Source organism: Chlorocebus sabaeus, chromosome 10 (assembly GCF_047675955.1).
Source record: "Chlorocebus sabaeus isolate Y175 chromosome 10, mChlSab1.0.hap1, whole genome shotgun sequence".
NCBI classification, from domain to species: Eukaryota; Metazoa; Chordata; class Mammalia; order Primates; family Cercopithecidae; genus Chlorocebus; species Chlorocebus sabaeus.
Window position 1 is genome coordinate 94,185,073 of NC_132913.1, and position 18,780 is coordinate 94,203,852.

Consider the following 18,780-nt stretch of genomic DNA (forward strand, 5'->3'; position numbering starts at 1 on the left):
GTTCAAGGCACTGGAGATATAAAAATGAAGTAGTCCAGTGGGGAAGCATCTACCACAATTTGACAAGTGCTGCAACAAAATTATGCATAGGAAGTCAAAGAAGCTTTGAGTTAGGGAGGTGACAAATAATTGAGTGATATTGAAAGACAAGTAGTGTCTGTCAAGTGAAAGGATAGGCAATAGCCTTGTGGGTAGATAGAAATGCAGAAATCAGGCATGGAGAACTTAGTCCATGTCAGGCACAGGTTTTAATATGTAGGAGTGAAAAAGGTATAGGAGCGTAAGGAAAAATTAAACACTTTGGAATAAGCAAAAGAGACTATTGGATATGTTTTCAGTGGTGATTCTCTGTACCTATAGAGAGATACATCATTGTCTTTGCGAGGCTATTTTACAACTCTATAGAGAGTAAACTTAACTTGTAGCAAACTTACAGCAATGCAAATAATTCTCATCTATAGACCCCATTAGCTTTAGCCTCATGAGTATGAGTATAATTCATAACCTTCTACTCATAACCTTATGAGTATAAGTTAAGTTATACTCGAGTAACAGCAATGGCTATGGAGGAGAGAGCTTGCATGGAGATATATATAAAGATAGACTTGACACTGGAGACATCAGATTCTTTAATAATAAGTGTGGCTAATTAACTGAAACAAATATACAGTTCTTAAGTATTAGGGATTTACCTGCTGTAGATCTGTTAGTAGTTTTCTCAAAACCCTTCGCGTCATGCGTGGCCCAGAACCATAACCTCCCCTGCTATTTTCCGCGTAGAGCTGAAAAAGAGCTAGACATGTAGGAGGAAAAATCTTTACACTGAATACTTGCAATGTATCTTTGAAGAGTACTTGCTTTGAAGTAGCAGTCTCTTTGTGGCTATGAAAGGAAAGAGAAGGGAAAGTTACATTCTTGATTATTGGCTCACTATTTTGAAGGCCTCCAAAACTATGTTTTTGTGTGTGTGTGGTTTTTTTTTTGTTTTTGAGACGGAGTTTCACTCCTGTTGCCCAGGTTAGAGTGCAATGGCACAATCTCAGCTCACCGCAACCTCCGCCTCCTGGGTTCAAGTGATTCTCTTGCCTCAGCCTCCAGAGTAGCTGGGATTACAGGCGTGGGCCACCACGCCCAGCTAATTTTTTGTATTTTTAGTAGAGATGGGGTTTCTCCGTGTTGGTCAGGCTGGACTCGAACTCCCAACCTCGGGTGATCCGCCTGCCTCGACTTCCCAAAGTGCTGGGATTACAGGCACGAGCCACCGTGCCTGGTCACTATCGATTTTGTAATAGCCATAATTTGATAACTAATGGAAATCCATTCACATTTCAACCTCTTGATCATTCAGTGAATCTAGGATGAAGATCATGAGGTTGGTAAACATAAATGTGAGAATCCTCCCAGGCTTCAAACAAACAATGATTACCGGTGTCTAGGTAATCCCTAAAGAAATAAATATCAAGAACAACTAAGTAATTAGGAAGTGTAAATTTTGAAAAATTCCAAATTCCTCAAATGGTAAATATTTTTCTTCAATAAGCACATAAGTCATGCTGAATACATGCTGAAGAAGAAGGCCTTGTGGTGGGGATACAGAATACCAGGTTGGGGATTTGGGGCTCACTGCACTTTAGGATACCCGTAGTCCTCCGCATGTTACCTCGGTATTTCGTAAGAGGGCTGTCTCCTGAGAGGGTTATTAGGGCAGCAGCCGCAGGCATGAGCTGGAGAAAACCTGTTCCTGTGCTGCATGGTGACAAAACAGAGACAAGAATGGGGAGGCCAGGGTTACCTTTGGTGTCATGAATGATAAAAACCATAACTATTAATAGGCATTTTTGACATGGTGCTCTAAGTTCTAGCTTTTTTGACCTCTTATCCTATACCTAGAATTTAGCAGAACAGAGCATGGAATTAATATATTTCACCAGTCATTTATTTGTTCCTGCATTCACTCCAAAATAAGTATTGGATGCCTCTTCTGTGCTAAGCACCATACCACGCACCAGGGATGCAGGGATAAACCTTGTCTTTATGGAGCAGGTAGCATCACTTCCTCAGGCCTCAGTTGCCTGGAAACCAAGCAACAGAGACGAGGAAGGACCAAAAGGCAGGCAAGGGAGCAAATATTTATGCAAAAAAAAAAAAAAAAAAAAATCTAGTTCACAGGCCCTCACTCAGAGCCTAATCATCCTGGCCCACTTGGTGTCTAGTTTACAAACCTACTAAACAATTTATCAAAGGCAGGGGAATTGTTAGAGATACACACAGATAATAGAAATGACAGTCAAAAGCTTAATGTTTAAGGAAGCTGAAATGAAAAAATAACTTGAGAATGTATACGTATATTGTTTTGGCAGTTAAAAAAAAATTAAAAAAAAAAAAACACTAGAAAAGGAAATAACCATAAGGAATTTGCCCAGTGATTAAAACAGTGCTTGCGTCTGGCAGGCAGGCTGATAGGTAATAATGTATTTCTTCTTCTTTACTTTTTTCCACTATTTTCCAAATGTTTTGAATTCACTATGATTTTTGAAAAGTTTATTCTAAAGGATGAAGTCTACTGAGTCAAGGATACATAAGGTAAACCAAATTGAGGAGGGGGCAGAGGAATTGAAACCTTACAGCTCAAAAAACACACCCACCCCTACCACACACTAGCAGAACTATTGACTTTAGAGCATATGTAATCAGCGCGTTAACATGGTCTACACTGGTTTATAAGTTACTCATCCATGCACAGTATTTTCACCCTTATTCTAGCTAAATAAAAAAATTGATAATAGTTTACAAAGAAATGAGCAAAGAAGCTAGCAGTAACAAGAATCAAGTGTCGCTTTTCACATGTATGTATAGAAGTGTAAACGCCCTAGCAAAAGGTGTGTATGCTTCTCTAGAGTAGGAATGAATTTGTATGAAGGAAAGAATAATGTGGAATTCTCCCCCTCTTTTTGCTATCCATGATCATTTACATTCGTAAAGCCGATGGGCATTTACTCCTTTGTTCTACTCCTCAGGAATAAATTAGTGAAAAACAAAGAAGGCTTCTTACATACCAAACCTCAAGCAAATGTCAGCCAGCACCAAATGGTAAATGACCACTGGCAACTAAACATTGCCTTTGAGGTCACAGCGCGACGTCCACACCCTTACCTGTTGCACATTGTCGTGAGAAGGCTCAGAGTGAGTTCGGGAGCTCTGGGATGCACCTGCCCTGGGTTTTCCTCCCTGGCCTTCTGAAACAGCTCTTGGAGTGCCCGAGAAAGCTGCTGCACAGAAAGGGAGCGCTTGCGAGCTTCCCAGAAACTTGGACGCAGTAGGACCTGCTGAATCAGGGAGCTGTCAATCAAGTCCACTGTAGGAAGCAAATGAAGAATTGAGCCTTATTTTCTGATGGGAACAAAAGGCTTCAAATGAAGCAAATGTCATTCAGTGTTTTATAATTAAGAACTTTTTATGGTCTCTATTTTCTTTTAAGGGGAATGAAATATGACTACTATTTGGACATATATTCCTTGTGCATAATTCAGGCGTTGCTATTCTACCGATTCATTTGATTTTGGAAAAGTGCATCTGTTAGTAAAGCATAGTTGTAACATTATTACAGCATGGTTTAGAGGATGTTTTATAGAAAGAAGTTAAAAAGGGAAGCGAGAAACGAAAATATGCTTTCCAAGAAAGTTATGACACTGTAATGAAAAGTTGGGGAAAACATTTTTATACTCTTCATTAAGTGGATTGAATAAATTTACCTTTCCTGTTCAAATATAGTTTTTCTTGTCTGCAGCCCAGCTTCAGAAGCAATATGGTGTGTTAAAAAGCAATTGCCATAGTTAAATAAAAAACAGTGATCTTTATAAAAGAGCAGTTACTCTTCTATAAAAATCTTTAGGCTAAAGAGTCTGAGAATTCCGCAACTCAGTAATATCACTTTTAACAATCTTGGTCCATCAGTATTATTATCTAGAGAAGGCACTTAATAAAACTAGAGCAGCTTACAAAAAATAATGGTTTATTTCTTACACTGAATATTTTTTAACCACCTTCTCCTAAAATTTTTACAAGGCAATGAATAGAAACAAGAATGTAATAGAGCTAACCCCATAGCTTCTTGCAGAGAGAGGATGACAGATAAAATTAATAAACAGCCGTTTGCGCCATCTGAGAGGTGGGGATGTCAACAGCGCCAAGAGCTCCTGGCATTTAAAACGCTTCAGCCTGTGAAACCATAAAACCCTGGGTTTCTCTCTACTTCGTAAATCAACCTCAGATAAGAAATCTAGCAAGTATAATAAAAATTTTTATTTGTTCTCTGATATTGCTTTTAAGGGGAGAGTCTAAGGAACAGAGGAGCAAGTTTCAGAATGTGACTTAAATAAAAACCCGGCTGCAGGTGGTGAAGGCTGTAAACTCTTTTATCATTAAAACCTGTCACCTGAGCCAGGCATTCTGAACACAGGCCGATTTCATCTCCTGCTGAGAGTTCTATATTACACCAAACCAGATAATAGTGGTGTCCATTAATCTCACCACAAGACTTATACAGCGATGTGTTCCAGATCTTCCTATTTGGAGCTCATGTTATGCTTTATCTTGGTGTTTGGGATTTTCTGTTTTTAAATTTTTGTTTGGATATCTTTTTACTAGGTAACATTTTTCAACCACTGATTTTGTGTCTTGTTAATATTTCCCATGAGTATTATTTACATTCACTGTTTCTGATGCCAGAGATAACAAAATGTTGAAAACTGTGCATCCTCAAATTACACTGTGGTACATACTCAGGCGTTCATGATGGGGACATGTGAACAATTGCTGCTAACTTTCTCTAAGAGAGAAATTCTCCAGGAAAATAGCATAATTGGGGGTAAATTTTTAGCTTTTTGTTTGTTCCTGAATAATAAATAATAGTTATGAGTTTCTTTATCTAGAGCAGTAATCTACATAAAACTGTTTTTAAAACCAAAAATTTCTTCTTCAAAGGAACCTGATACAGAAACATGGTATGAGGCTAGTCGCGGTAGCTGATGTCTATAATTCCAGCACTTTGGGAGGCCAACGTGGGCAGATCAGTTGAGCTCAGGAGTTCAAGACCAGCCTGGGCAACATGGCGAAACACCTGTCTCTACTAAAAATACAAAAAATTAGCAGGATGTGGTAGCGCACGCCTGTGGTCCCAGCTACTTGGGAGGTTGAGGTGGGAGGATGGCTTGAGCCTGGAAGGCAGAGGTTGCAGTGAACTGAGATCTCGCCATTCCACTCCAGCATGGGTGACAGAGTGAGACCCCCCGCCAACTTATACACACACACACAGACACACACACACAAGGAAACACAGTATAGAAAATAGAGAAGGATGGAGCTGTTTCTGTTGAGGATGTGGTCTCCAAATCTTCCCACCTTGCTTGCAACTCCTCTTTCCACCTGGCTAACTCTTTTGTGCCCTACACCCCATTCACATGTACTTTGTGAAGCCCAATTTGAAAACCACTGCCCTATGTAACTTTTTAGGCAGGAGGAAAAATATTTTAAAATGTCAGCCTTCAGTAGAAATGTCACATATATAATGTAACTTAGGTCTGATATGATAAATTTCAGAAAACATTTTACATGAAGTGATTTTTCTTTCATGCAGTGAGAAATCAATAACTTTAGATAGGCTGAACGCCTGGTGTTCTTCATAGCTTGGACCCAGTTTATTTTCCACCTGGAACATTTTCACAGGATACATGTTTTTACTATATTTTACCTTATTTTGCCTAGATAACAGTATGAGAAAAGAAAACCATACATTCAATCAGATATAAATTTAATACAAAAGGGACAGTTCTCAGGGAATTCTCGAGATAATTTTAAAATTCACGGCCCATGGGTTATTTATTCATTTGTACCTACTTTTGCATGTTCATATATAGATTACAGGTACAACTTGAAAATGCAAATCTTATATGGTAGATGGAATTTTACATTTTTATGCTTAAATCTAAAAGTACAGATTTGAAACTACGTTTTTTTTTGTAATTTTAGTGTGTGTCCATATTGGTATCCTGAAAAGGAAACCAAAAACATTTTCTAGAAGAAGCCAAGTGGAGAAAATATTTAAAAAATTAAAAATCCTCATCCACAATCATTTTCTATCGCTCATCAGCAAAATTACGCATGGGTTGCAGCACGTGATGTTTTCCCATCCCTCCACCTTCTCTGTTGCGAATGGGCTAAATGCACAAATCCAGACTTCCAGAATCCAGCAGTCCACTGCATGGGGGAAGTGTTTGTTTTCTCTATGAATTTTACATCATATATCAAGCTCAGATTATTTCAAATATTTCAGGAGAGCCTATACTTACACTGGCACAGAGTTTGCACTGATCGTAATTTGAAGGCTGTTCTGTAAATAGAATTCTCAATACTATTAAGAGCATCTGTAAAGAAAACATAAAATATTATGAATAAAGTACTGTCTCATTATATAAATCCCACATCCTGGAAGGAAATCCTAGAGATCAGATAAGCTTACTTTATTTTGCAGGTGAGGAAATTAAGGTTTAGAGCTCTTTTTTCTATCTGTAAACCAATAATAATAGACTTACATTATTCTAGGGCTACAGGTGAACCTAGTTCACCTTCTCAGTCCACCAAGAAGTGGGGAATACTCCATCAATCTGTCCACTTTTTATATAAAAAGTCAATGGCCTTTGAAACAAACAGGATTAAAAAAACTACATGTAAAATATAAATTCAAGTTTGCAAATATATTCTAGTTATACATGGACACATGTATTTATGCATAAATGAAAAATACCCCAAAGCTATCCATCTACTCATGTATTTAGCCAATATTTATTGAGCCCTTACTATATGGCCCTGGCATGATTCTAGGCCCTTGAAATAGAGCTTTCAACTAGACAGATAAAGATGGCCACCCTTGTGGAGCTTAACTTCTAGTACCATCCACCAAACTGTTAACAGTGGACATCTCTGAGTGCTTGAATTATTAGTGTTCATGGTTATTTTCTCTCTACTCAGCATTACCTAAATTTTCTATAAAAAGTATATGCTATTTTTATAATAAGAAAAAGAATTATTAATATACCTTCTTTTGAGAGTTACCGCCACCAATAGCAGTACAACAAGAGCGAGCATTCCTGAGCCCTGCTAGGCACTGAGTATGTATTTGCCCATTTCACAGTGTAGAGGAAGGAAGAGAGCTCTGGAGCCAGCTATACTTAGTTCTGTTCCTTCATTTTTCTTAAAATGAGTTACTTTTGATCTTCAGTTTCTTCATCAGATGAATGGGAATTACAGTACATTCCTCAAAGGGTATTTGCACATTTTAAATAAGAAAATATAGGCAATATACTTCCTAAATTGTTTCTCTTACCTTTCTTAAGGACCCACAATTTTAAATTTTTTCCATTGCTCCAAATTTGATTGTTATTTAATTTAAGAGATTATAACAACATTACAACAGAGCTTTCTGTTGCTTGACTGAAATGATCAATCTTCATATCTAGAAAAAATAACTATAGAGTAGATCTCCCTATTTAGTCATATTATCTTTAATGTTATTCAGTAAAGCTATATAAGATCATACACATTAATAGCTTAGTTTGTTTTAGGCAGTTAAAATGGCCTGTTCTAACTGATTAGTGTGGTATAAACCAGTGGACCTTAAAGCACAGTTCCTGGACCAGCAGCAGCAGCAGCATTGCCTGGGAACTTGGGAGAAAAACAATTTCTAACAAAAATCTAAGTCTCTGACACCAGAATCTAGGGGTGAGAATCTAGGGGACAACCTGTGTCTTAGCAGGCCCTGGGGGTAAATCTGATGCAAATGAAAGTTTGAAAACTACTGGTATAAAGGGAATTTATTGCTTCTGCTTTTCATGACCAGTTTGATTATTGAAGGTCTTTGTGACAGCGGTTTCAGTGGAGTCATGGGGGTCAAAATCCAATTGCAGGGGATTGAGCACTGAGTTTAAGGTGAGGAGAAAACATACAACCAGACAACTTTTTCAAGATCTTATAACGTGAAGGGAAGACAAGAGAGCCACAGCTAGAACAATACATCAAATCGAAACTGGTTTTCAAAGACAGGAGAAATTCTAGAATGTATGTATAGGTCAGGGAGGAGGAGCCAGGAGAGACAGAGTGGGGTTGAGGACTCAGGAAGTAGGGAATCCAGGTAGTATATGATGTAGCAAAGTCCCTCTCAGAGGGCACGTGTTCCCCTAGTCACCCAGCATCCATTTTTCTTTCTCCAGGTGAACCACCTCCCCTAATCTGAGTCCATGAAATTCTAGTAGTGTCAACTGCAACTCTCCCACTTCCATGGGGGCATGTGGCCCAGGTCCAGCCCATCGGTGAGAGCACCATCGCACTCCCCAGAGGTGGGTACACACCAAAGTCAGGCAAGGAATGTTCCAATGAATCTGGGTTCAAGGACTCTTAGTTCAAGTTATCAGGGAAGCAGACTTTTTTTTTTTCTGGACTGGAATTTGGAATTGTAGATTGGAGCAGCAATCACTCTCTTGTCAGGTTGTGTAAAAATGTGAAAGTTAGCCTTTAGGAAGTGGGTCTGGTGTTGGCTTACCTGGGCTCCTCGTTCATTTTCCATGTTGCACTGTAGCACAGCTTGCCATGTTTTCTCATTTTCATTGAGAATGAAATCAACACATGAAGGTGAGCAGAGGTGAACTTAGAGATGGAGAAAAATTGCTTCCTGGTGACAGTGTCCCAGCCCAGGAAAGCTAGTCCTTCCTTTGGTTATTTAATTTATTTTCATTTGTTTTAATTAACAAATAAATATTGTATATATTAATCATGCACAGTATGTTTCAAAATATGTATATCTCGTGGAATGGCTACATCAAGCTAATTAACATATATATTATGTCACATATTTATTTTTTGTGGTAAGACTATTTAAAATCTATTCTCTTAGCAATTTTCAACAATATAATACATTGTTATTAACTATAGTCACCATGCTGCACAGTAGATCTCTTGATTGGGTTATTAACTTTATAAGGTAACAGCCTCTTTGAGGTAAGTTCGCTGCCACAATCGCTGCAGTAGAGACAGGGCGGAAAACGCACAGGTGAAGGAATTAGCTTTGGTAAGAAGCCATCTCTCATTCCCTGAAAGGACTTATAAAAGGAGATGATGGCTGGGGAAATGGCCATGTCTGAGAGCTTCTGTTTTCTTCGTAAAGTTAGGGGCATGTTCACACACTTAGAGTTAGGAGGAGGTGGTGGGGTAGAAAACTTGAGGAATAGTGAAGATTTGCACGGTTATAGTGAAGGGTGAAAGAGGAAATCAGTCAAAAACTTTGGAAAGAACTGCCAAGCAGCTGTGCATCTCCAGTATTTCCGGTGATAACCAATTCCAATTAGAGTTTACACACAGATACGCTCATTCTGAGGCAAGGATTTCACACACAAGCAAGCTCTGAGGCCAAGACTTTCTTGTGTAATTATGATGCCCAGAGGAAGAAGTCCTGAGGAAAATGAAACTACTTTCAAGTGTAATGTCAGCTGATTAACATAAAACTCAGGCAATAAGGTGTTAGCAGGGTGTGCTGGGGAGTTTTGTGACTGGAAACACAGCCCAGAAATAAACCGAAAGAGACAGAGAGACAGAGAGAGGGAGAGAGACAGACAGACAGGCAAAAAAGAGAGTAAGACAGAAGACAGACACAGTGGGTCTCCAGCCTTGGAACAGGCCCTGAGCAAAAATGAAACAAGGAACTGCTTGGTGTATTTCTTTGATTCAAACATATGTGGCAAGGTAATTTGTGGTGACATTCATTTTTGTCTTGTTCTTGCAGCAAGGGGAGAATTTAAAGAATGGAAAGGCAATGTTTCTGTGTTCATCCTGTAAGTCTAAGCTGTTTTCACTCCTCTGGGAGATCTAACAATGTCTCTGTGTTTAAGGACCACTCTTTTTCTTTTTTTTTTTTTTTTTTTTTTGAGATGGAGTCTCTCTTTGTCGCCCAGGCACAATCTTGGCTTGCTGCAAGCTCCGCCTCCTGGGTTCATGCCATTCTCCTGCCTCAGCCTCCTGAGTAGTTGGGACTACAGGTGTACACTGCCACGCCCGGTTAATTTTTTTTTTTTTTTTTTTTTGTATTTTTAGTAGAGATGGGGTTTCACCGTGTTCGCCAGGATGGTCTCAATCTCCTGACCTCGTGATCTGCCGGCCTCCACCTCCCAAAGTGCTGGGATTACAGGCATGAGCCACCACATAAGGGCCACTCTTAAAGTCACCTCCACTCAGGCCTTCATATGAAAAGATGGACAGGCCCATGAAAGAATTAATCTGGAATTTTCCTGGGGTGGAGAGAGGCTGATGCCTGGACAAGAAGTTGGGAAATGTCTGACTAAGATTGGGTTTAGGAGGTGTCTCCAGGGCTGCCCTTCCTAGCAGACCCCTGAGTGGAGGGATGGCTGCATGGTGTAGCCAGGGAGGCCAGCCACAGGCGTGACGAGGACTTCCGTGTCCAGTCTTGATATGGAGTCCCATGTCTTCAAGTGGAATACAAAGCCAAAGGCAGAGAGCATCACAAGTGGTGGTCACAGTGGACTTCAATCAGGGCCTTGACCAAGGTTCAAGGTAGCAGCCTTAGAGCTTTCTGTTTGTCTCCCAGGGATAGTTCCCTCCCAAACTTAACTCAGCCTAAATTTCATATCAAGGTATGGTGACTTGATTTTGATTTAGGAAATGATGTTTCTTGCCCTTGAGTGTTGTGGGGTAAAGTCCTAGCTGTTACACGTAAGATACTGAGTGCCATGCACCATGCGGAGCCACAAAGCGGATTACAGTGCTGAACCAGGCCAGAGCCGTCTCAAAGTAGTGAGAGCATGCCACGGGCCTCTCTCTGAACGTGTATTGATCCAACAGTCAGCATATGATCATGAATTAAAGACCCCTACCTCAGGTGAAGCGGGCTGTGCCTAAACATTGTCGCCCAAACAAGAGAGGTGGTTTAAAATCCCTCTACATGTTTTCCTTTCTTTTTCAAGAGGTGCAAACATATAAAATTAAAAAAAAAAAAAAAAAAAAAAACACACTACAATTTTTTGCTCTAAATCTTTTGTTATTCACCATTTCCTTAGGCTTTAAAAATGCTTAGTTTTCAGATAAGACAACAATGTTAGAGAATGGGAGATGTCAGAAACTCCTCTGTCCTATGTCTGGAGAAAAAAAACAAATTGAGAGTAGGCATAATAGGGTGGAAATAATTTACAATGGTGTAATGCCCAACATTTCTTTCCTCTGGAAACTGGCCAGTGTTTGTGCCCTGGTTCCTCTCAGATGCACCAAGCAGATATAGAGATTCAGCAGACAAGGGGCTCTGCAAATTCCCAGATGCTGCTCTCGGTGGAGGAGCGACTCTGTAGCTGCTCTACCATCTGGCCATCACTCTCCTGTCAAGTTATGCTTTGCAGCGTCATCTGATGAAGTTATGCAGCATAACACAGCAAGCTGTGATACAGTGCAACATGGGAAATGAATGAGGAGGCCAGGTAAGCCAACACCAGACCCACTTCCTAAAGGCTAACTTACATTTCTTTCTGATAATGAAAAAAAAAAAAAAAAAAACTAAAGAAAGGAAGAAATTACCAAATGTATCATACCCAAAGCTATGAACAAAGTAGTTTTAGATGCTTAAAGAAATAGTAACACAAGCTACATGTTATTGTTCATGGAAGCAATATGATTGGGAAATATCTTTTGACCGGGATTCTTGTTTTTGCTTAGCTCCATCAGTATATTTATTTTCCACAGATACTAAGGTGGATGTAATACAATTCTTTCAAATGTCCATCATCCACTTTGATGATCCAAAATAGATGCTTTAGACCAGTGGTCCTCAGAGTGTGGTCCCAAATCAGCAGCATCAGGTCACCTGGGAAACTGTTAGAAATGCACATTCCTGGACTCTTCCCCAGACCCACAGAATCACAAACTTTGCAGCATATTAACAAACCTTTCAGGTGATTCTGATGCATGCTAATTTTGAGACACACTGCCTTAGAAAAAGAAAATTGAGATTTGAATGGATTACCTACTGCTTTGTGTAAAGCGTATTAATATGAGAGCCCAAATTTGGAAAACCCAAAGGTATTGGAATTATTTATAATGTTGTTTTAGATAAACAACTAGGGATTATACAGAATTTCATACAAAACAAGTAAGATAACAATGTAGATTTTGGTTAGGGGAGTAAGGCTGCAAATAGATCTAGCAATAGAAATGCCACAGATCAGTTCTTGGCATTCAGCGAAGTTAGGAGAAAGGGGAACTAGTTTCTCCATGTCCACTTATAAAATTTTCATATAGTGACAACCGTGAGGCCTTTCTCCCAACTTGAACCACACAGTACTGTGAACTTGCCCATGACATTAAAATATATACGATAAGTTCATTTTAATAGTAAACTATGAATATACATAAAACTAAGGCAATAGTTTGTGTGTATTTGAACAGCAATTCAAATGTAATTATGTTGACATCAAGTCTTTTGTTAGATTATTTTTGGTGCTTTTGAGACAATAGACCAAATATTCTTCAGTACATGGTGGATTTCTGTTTAGAAGAAAGAGAAAACCACTTTAATCAAATAACAGTTTCTTTTCAGCCAGAAATTTGCCAAATGTTTACTCTTCTTCAAATCAGAGGTCTGAAAATATAACATCTGTGCCTAATTTTTCTGTTTACAAACTATGCCCATAAACATGACAATAATACTCACCTTGTTTATCTGGATCCATTTCACAAATTTCCTGGAATGACAGATGGCAGGTGGGTCCCTGTAACTAGAAATGAACCAGTATTTTAAGCAGAAGGTTTTGCAGCAGAGGAATGAGGCCAGGGGAACAAAAAGGCAACTAAACAAATCATTTTACCTGTGGAAAGTGACTGCAAGGTATTCAAGGAGACTGAAATATCTTGGGAGGAAAAAACAAGGAGAAACATAGAAGTAGAGGCTCTTGATACTGGCCACGCTTCTCAGAAAACTGAGAACAGCTCCTGAAACTAATACCATGATGACTTAGAGCCTTTGAGGCATTATAATTTTAAGAGTGGACTGTATTCTTACTTTAAGATGATATCAATTTACTTGAACTTTAAGAACAAAATTTGAAACTCTCAATTCTTAAATTTCTAATAACACTATGCTAAATAATTCTACATATTAAATTTCTAACAAAAGCTATCAATTTGTCACATATATGCATATATACATACATTATGTATATGTATACATAGGATTCTGTTAACAATTTTTAAAAGAGTGGTCAATTAGCTACCTTTGTTAATTGTTTCATGTTGCAACTATTGTTCAAACAACACACACACGAAAGATTTGTGGAAAATGTGTATTTTGAAAAAACTAGGCAAGGATTTCAAAATTTTTTTTGTACCAAAATAAACTCACACTAGCATGTTGAAGCATGTCTGAACAGGATTTAGTCTGAAGCACTAAGAAGGATAAGGTTACCAGTTTGAAAATAGCTCTTAGAGCAACATGAATTCTGCTAAAATGGAAGCAAGAACAAACGTCAAATTTATGGTGAAGCTTGGGTGGTAAAATAGTGAAATAATTGATGCTTTACAAAAAGTTTATGGGGACAATGCCGTATGGGGACAATGCCCCAAATAAATCAGTAGTTTACACCATGGAATACTATGCAGCCATATAAAGGAACAAGATCATGTCCTTTGCAGGGACATGGGTGGAGCTGGAAGCCATTATCCTCAGCATCCTAATACAGGAACAGAAAACCAAAGACTGCATGTTTTCACTTATAAGTGGGAGCTGAAAAATGAGAACACATGGACACAGGGAGGGGAACAACACACACTGGGGCCTGTTGGAAGTACAGGAAGAGGGAGAGCATCAGGATAAATAGCTAATGCATATGGGGCTTAATACCCAAGTGGTAGGCTGATAGGTGCAGCAAATCACCATGGCATACATTTACCTGTGTACCAAACCTGCACGCCCTACACATGTATCCCAGTACTTAAAATAAAATAAAATTTTAAAAAAAGAAAAGACAAAAGAAATCAGTAGTTCACCGAGAGATAACTCATTTTGAGAAGGGATGAGATGATGTGGAAAATGAAACCCACAGCAGCAGACCATCCACATCAATTTGCAAGAAAAGAATGAAGTTTTTATTTAAAGAAAAGTGAATGCTGTAATTTAAGAGGACATACAAGAGAGGAAACAATAGCCAACTCCATAGATAGCTTAACTGATTGAGCTTACACAATTCTAACTGAAAAATTGAAGTTGCGCTAGCTTTCTACTAGAAGGGTGCCAAAACCATTGCACATAGATCAGCTGCAGACAAAAGCAGAGTCAGTGGAAATTTTAAACATGTGGGACTAAGATTCTGGAGGCTTTCTCTGAAGAATTGTAACAAGAGATGAAACATGGCTTTGCCAGTATAATCCTGAAGACATAGTACAATCAAAGCAATGGCTACCAAGAAATAGAAGTGGTCCAGTCAAAGCAAAAGCAGACCTATCAAGAAAAAAGGTTCTGGCAATAGTTTTTGGGATGTTCCAGGTATTTTGCTTGTTGAAGGGCCAAAAGAATAATAACATCTGCTTATTATGAGAGCGTTTTGAGAAAGTTAGCCAAATCTTTAGCAGAAAAACACCCAGGACAGCATCACCAGCGAGTCCTCCATGACACTTCTTCTGCTTATTCTTCTCATCACATAAGGACAATTTTGCAAGTGATTTGAAGAGAAATCATTAGGGATCCACCTTACAATTCTGATTTGGCTCCTTCTCTCTTCTTTTTGTTTCCTAATCTTAAAAAATCTTTAAAGGGCACCTAGTTTTCTTCAGTTAATAATGTCAAAAGGACTGCACTGACATGGTTAAATTCTCAGTACCATTGATTCTTTAAGGATGGACTAAATGGCTGGTATTATCACTTACAAAAGTGTCTTGAACTTGCTAAGGCTTATGCTGAGAAATACATTTGTTTTTATTTTTATCTTTTAATTCCTTTTTTCCATGAACTTTTGAAGTCTGTGTGTGTCTAATATATATACATATATATATATATATATATATATATATATATTCATTTTCAACAAAAAGAATGGGTTATGGTATAAGAAAAGGCTTATTAGTTCTCAGAAAAAGATGTAACATGGGTACATAACTACCTGTGTTATCATGGGTAGTTTAAAACTGTTTTTAGAAGTTATACGATAATTAAATTTAAATAATACTTTACCCCCCTTCTAATGAACGAATGGATTAGAGCACAAGTTATTTGGGCAGATAAATAACATTTTACAAAAAGCAAAATTAAAGAAAAATCTGATTACTTTCATTCTTTAAAAATATAACAGCGGCCAGGAACAGTGGCTCTCACACCTGTAATCCCAGCACTTTGGGAGGCTGAGGGAGGCAGATCACCTGAGGTTAGGAGTTTGAGACCAGCCTGGCCAACATGGTGAAACCCCATCTCTACTAAAAACGCAAACATTAGCCGGGCGTGGTGGTGGGCGCCTGTAATCCCAGTTGCTCAGGAGGCTGAGGCAGGAGAATTGCTTGAAGCCGGGAGGCTTGAAGCCGGGAGGCAGAGGTTGCAGTGAGCCGAGATGTACCACTGCACTCCAGCCTGAGTGGCAGAGCAAGACTCTGTCTCAATAATAATAATGATAGCAATAGTGGTAATCTAAGACTTCCCAAAACCTAGCAAGTTTCCATATATATTCAAATACGATTTTTTAGAAAAGTTGTAGCATGAGAAATCAGTTTGGAACTCTTCTTGGCGTAGAAATTCCTGAAGTTCCCGGGTAGGCCTAGAAGCGTCCAGCCTCCCGGCCAGTCAACAGGACAGCTGAAGATATGATCTATCTGCCTCCACACCAGGTCCTTACCTTTCTTAGTTTCCCCAGAGAAGCCTTCTAGTCGAACCTCCGTAAAAATGACTCAGCAGTTCTGGAAGACAGAAGCTGAGTGAAATCAGGTTTCCAGATATAGCATTCCCATGTAGAGTTGATTTCTTCTTCTGGCTGTCTAGCAATTGTATGCAAAACAGTAATCTTTGAGGCTGCACTATTTTTAAGGGCTCACAGAAGCACATTCATTAACAATAAAGATCCTGAATAATTTAAGGCTACTCCCACATCTCTTATTTCAAAGGGCCATTTTCATATCAGTTTCATGTGTAGGAGAGGCAGGTAAAACTTCTGGGTGCTGTTGAGAGGAGGGTATATCACAGACAGCAGCAAGCAGTCAGAAGGGTTCCATGTCCCACATAACCGCCACCTTCCAAACCAACTCAGATAGGAATGACCTAGGAGTGGAACTGAAGTCATTTTATTCTTTTATAAACACAGAGATGTGGTTACACATTTTTAAAAGGCATTAAATATAATGCAGGTCTTGAAAAGGATAATAATAATTTGTTATGAATGTACATTTCCTCTTAAATTTAAGTATAATCTGAAAATGTCTTATTTCTGAAGAAGTTTAGACTGAAAATGAATTTGTTCTAATCCTATTAGGATTTTTAAAAGGCGATGTCACCTGAACCAAATGTGTTACAACTTCACCATTAATGACTTCAAACCGTTGAAAAGGTAGGGAGTTGATATAGTTTGTCTGTGTCCCCACCCAAATTTCACCTTGAATTGTAATAATCCCCATGTGTCAAGGGCAGGGCTGGGTGGAGATAATTGAATCATGGGGGCTGTTTCCCCTATACTGTTCTCATGGTAGTGAATAAGTCTCATGTGATCTGATGGTTTTATAAATGGAAGTTGCCCTGCACAAGCTCTCTTGCCTGCCGCCATGTAAGATATGCCTTTCCTCTTCCATTGCTTTCCACCATGATTGTGAGGCCTCTCCAGCCGTGTGGAACTGTGAGTTCATTAAATGTCTTTCCTTTATAAATTACCCAGTCTGGGGTATGAGAATGAACTAATATAGGAATCAATTTTAACATGTCTTTCAAAAATGTTTGAACTCCAAGCATAGGTATTTTACTTCATGAGACGCACCTGGAGAGCTGAAATATCTGAGTGTTCAGGTCCCAACAGATACACTTAAAACAACACTGATAAGCGGGCACAGACTCACTCTAGAATGTCCCGTAATAAAATCAGCTTCGAAAAGTTAGAATGACATCCAATGATAGCTAATTTATTATTTTCTTTTTGAAACATATTAGTATCACATTATTGGTTTCTTAAAAACTGAAACTTGAGACATTTAAAAAAATAAAAATTGATAAGTTAGGGGGCAAGAATGGAATCAAGTGAAGGAGAAAATAATCTATCATGGGTCTTTGTCTAGATAAATGACTGATTTTCTGGGAACAGATAAGACAAAAATCTAGGAAGAAAGTAAATCTATTGCACACAAAATCTGTATCTGTTTGAGTACTGCAGACTCAAAGCTGAAATTGTATTTAGAAGTTTTATATTACATTATATCTGCATTGTGACACATCATAGTGTCTGAGATAGCAGCAATAGAAGGAGGTTTGAACATTTTTCTGAGTGCTGACATTTTTAGATTTCATCAGACATCTCTGGCATTGACTAATTCTGTGGAACAAGGATCTCGGTGCCAAAAAAAAATTTGTCTGAAGTTTCAGTCAAAATAACATAACTAAATAGACAAATGTTTAAGTACCTAAGAATGAACCAGGGTATGTTGGAAAGTAATCTAAGCAAATGGGCAATTGATAGTCCTAAGCTCTTAGCATGGCTGGATTTCAGACAGGCTTAGAGAAAAGATCTGAGGACTGTTTTGGTTTCACTTACTTCTGTCAACTGGAACTTTATAGTTACTGTTGCAGCCCCCTGGCTCAAGTTCATATAGTCATATTAAGACTTTTCCTTTTCTTTCCGTAAAATGTTTTGGATTATAAATCAAAACCAGTTTTTTCTTCCTATAAATGTTTTGGGTTATAAATCAAATTTATGATCTTATAATATCACAAATAACGGATGAGGTGGCGTTTTTTGCTAGCAAGGAAGTAGTTTCTGTAAATCATAATTGGTAACTGACTCTGTCTTTACCTTGAGAAAGCAGGTAGGAAGAAGGTGCAATCTTCCCACAAAATCGCAATTTGCCCTGGTTGGGACATAAATGTTTCACACCAGCCAGAACCTGGGCAGCCACTCCTTGTGTATAGGCACTCTTTCTGTTCACTCTCTCTCTGATGGCTCCTTACACATACATCTGAAGACTATAACACCCAAGAGAGAAAGAGGATTTACATGTATTTACATACATGATGAATAATCTCAGAGAAAAAAATAAGTTACTAAAGTTGACGCAAGAAAAAAATAGAAAACCTATACCAAGGAAGATAGAACAAATGATCTTAAAATATTACATTCTGAGCCCAGATCATTTTATGGGTAAAGCCTTCGAAGCTTTATAAAACAAAGGATGTTTATACTTTGGAAATGTTTAGAAGACCGACAAGGTTACCAAATTTATTTTATGAAGCCAACAAAACACTGAATGCCAAAAATGACAAAGCAATCATATGTTTCTCTCTATCCCACACATACTCTCACATAAAAACATATGGGCCAGTGTAATTTAAAAATATCAATGAGAAAATCCTAAATAAAGAACCTAGAAACCATATATTAAAAGAATAGTTTACCATAACTGAGTATGTTTTATTCTAGAGCTACTAAGATGTTTGACATATGGAATTGATAACATAACTATTAATAGGCCCAGTAAGCGAAATCAAATGATAATTTCAGTAGA

General features: G+C 38.4%; 1 protein-coding gene across 1 annotated transcript in view; it reads right to left on the reverse strand.

Moving 5' to 3' along the window:
* DYTN (dystrotelin) overlaps nt 1–12,893 on the reverse strand; it is a 68,289-nt gene extending 55,396 nt beyond the window's left edge. Inside the window, exons 1-5 of the mRNA XM_038001673.2 lie at nt 12,758–12,893; nt 6,348–6,422; nt 3,154–3,355; nt 1,661–1,746; nt 693–793 (exon numbers count right to left, since the gene is read on the reverse strand). Of these exons, the coding sequence (XP_037857601.2) occupies nt 693–793; nt 1,661–1,746; nt 3,154–3,355; nt 6,348–6,422; nt 12,758–12,776 (483 nt within the window). The 5' untranslated portion in view covers nt 12,777–12,893. The remainder of the gene's footprint in view (nt 1–692; nt 794–1,660; nt 1,747–3,153; nt 3,356–6,347; nt 6,423–12,757) is intronic.
* Nucleotides 12,894–18,780: the final 5,887 nt, after the last annotated feature.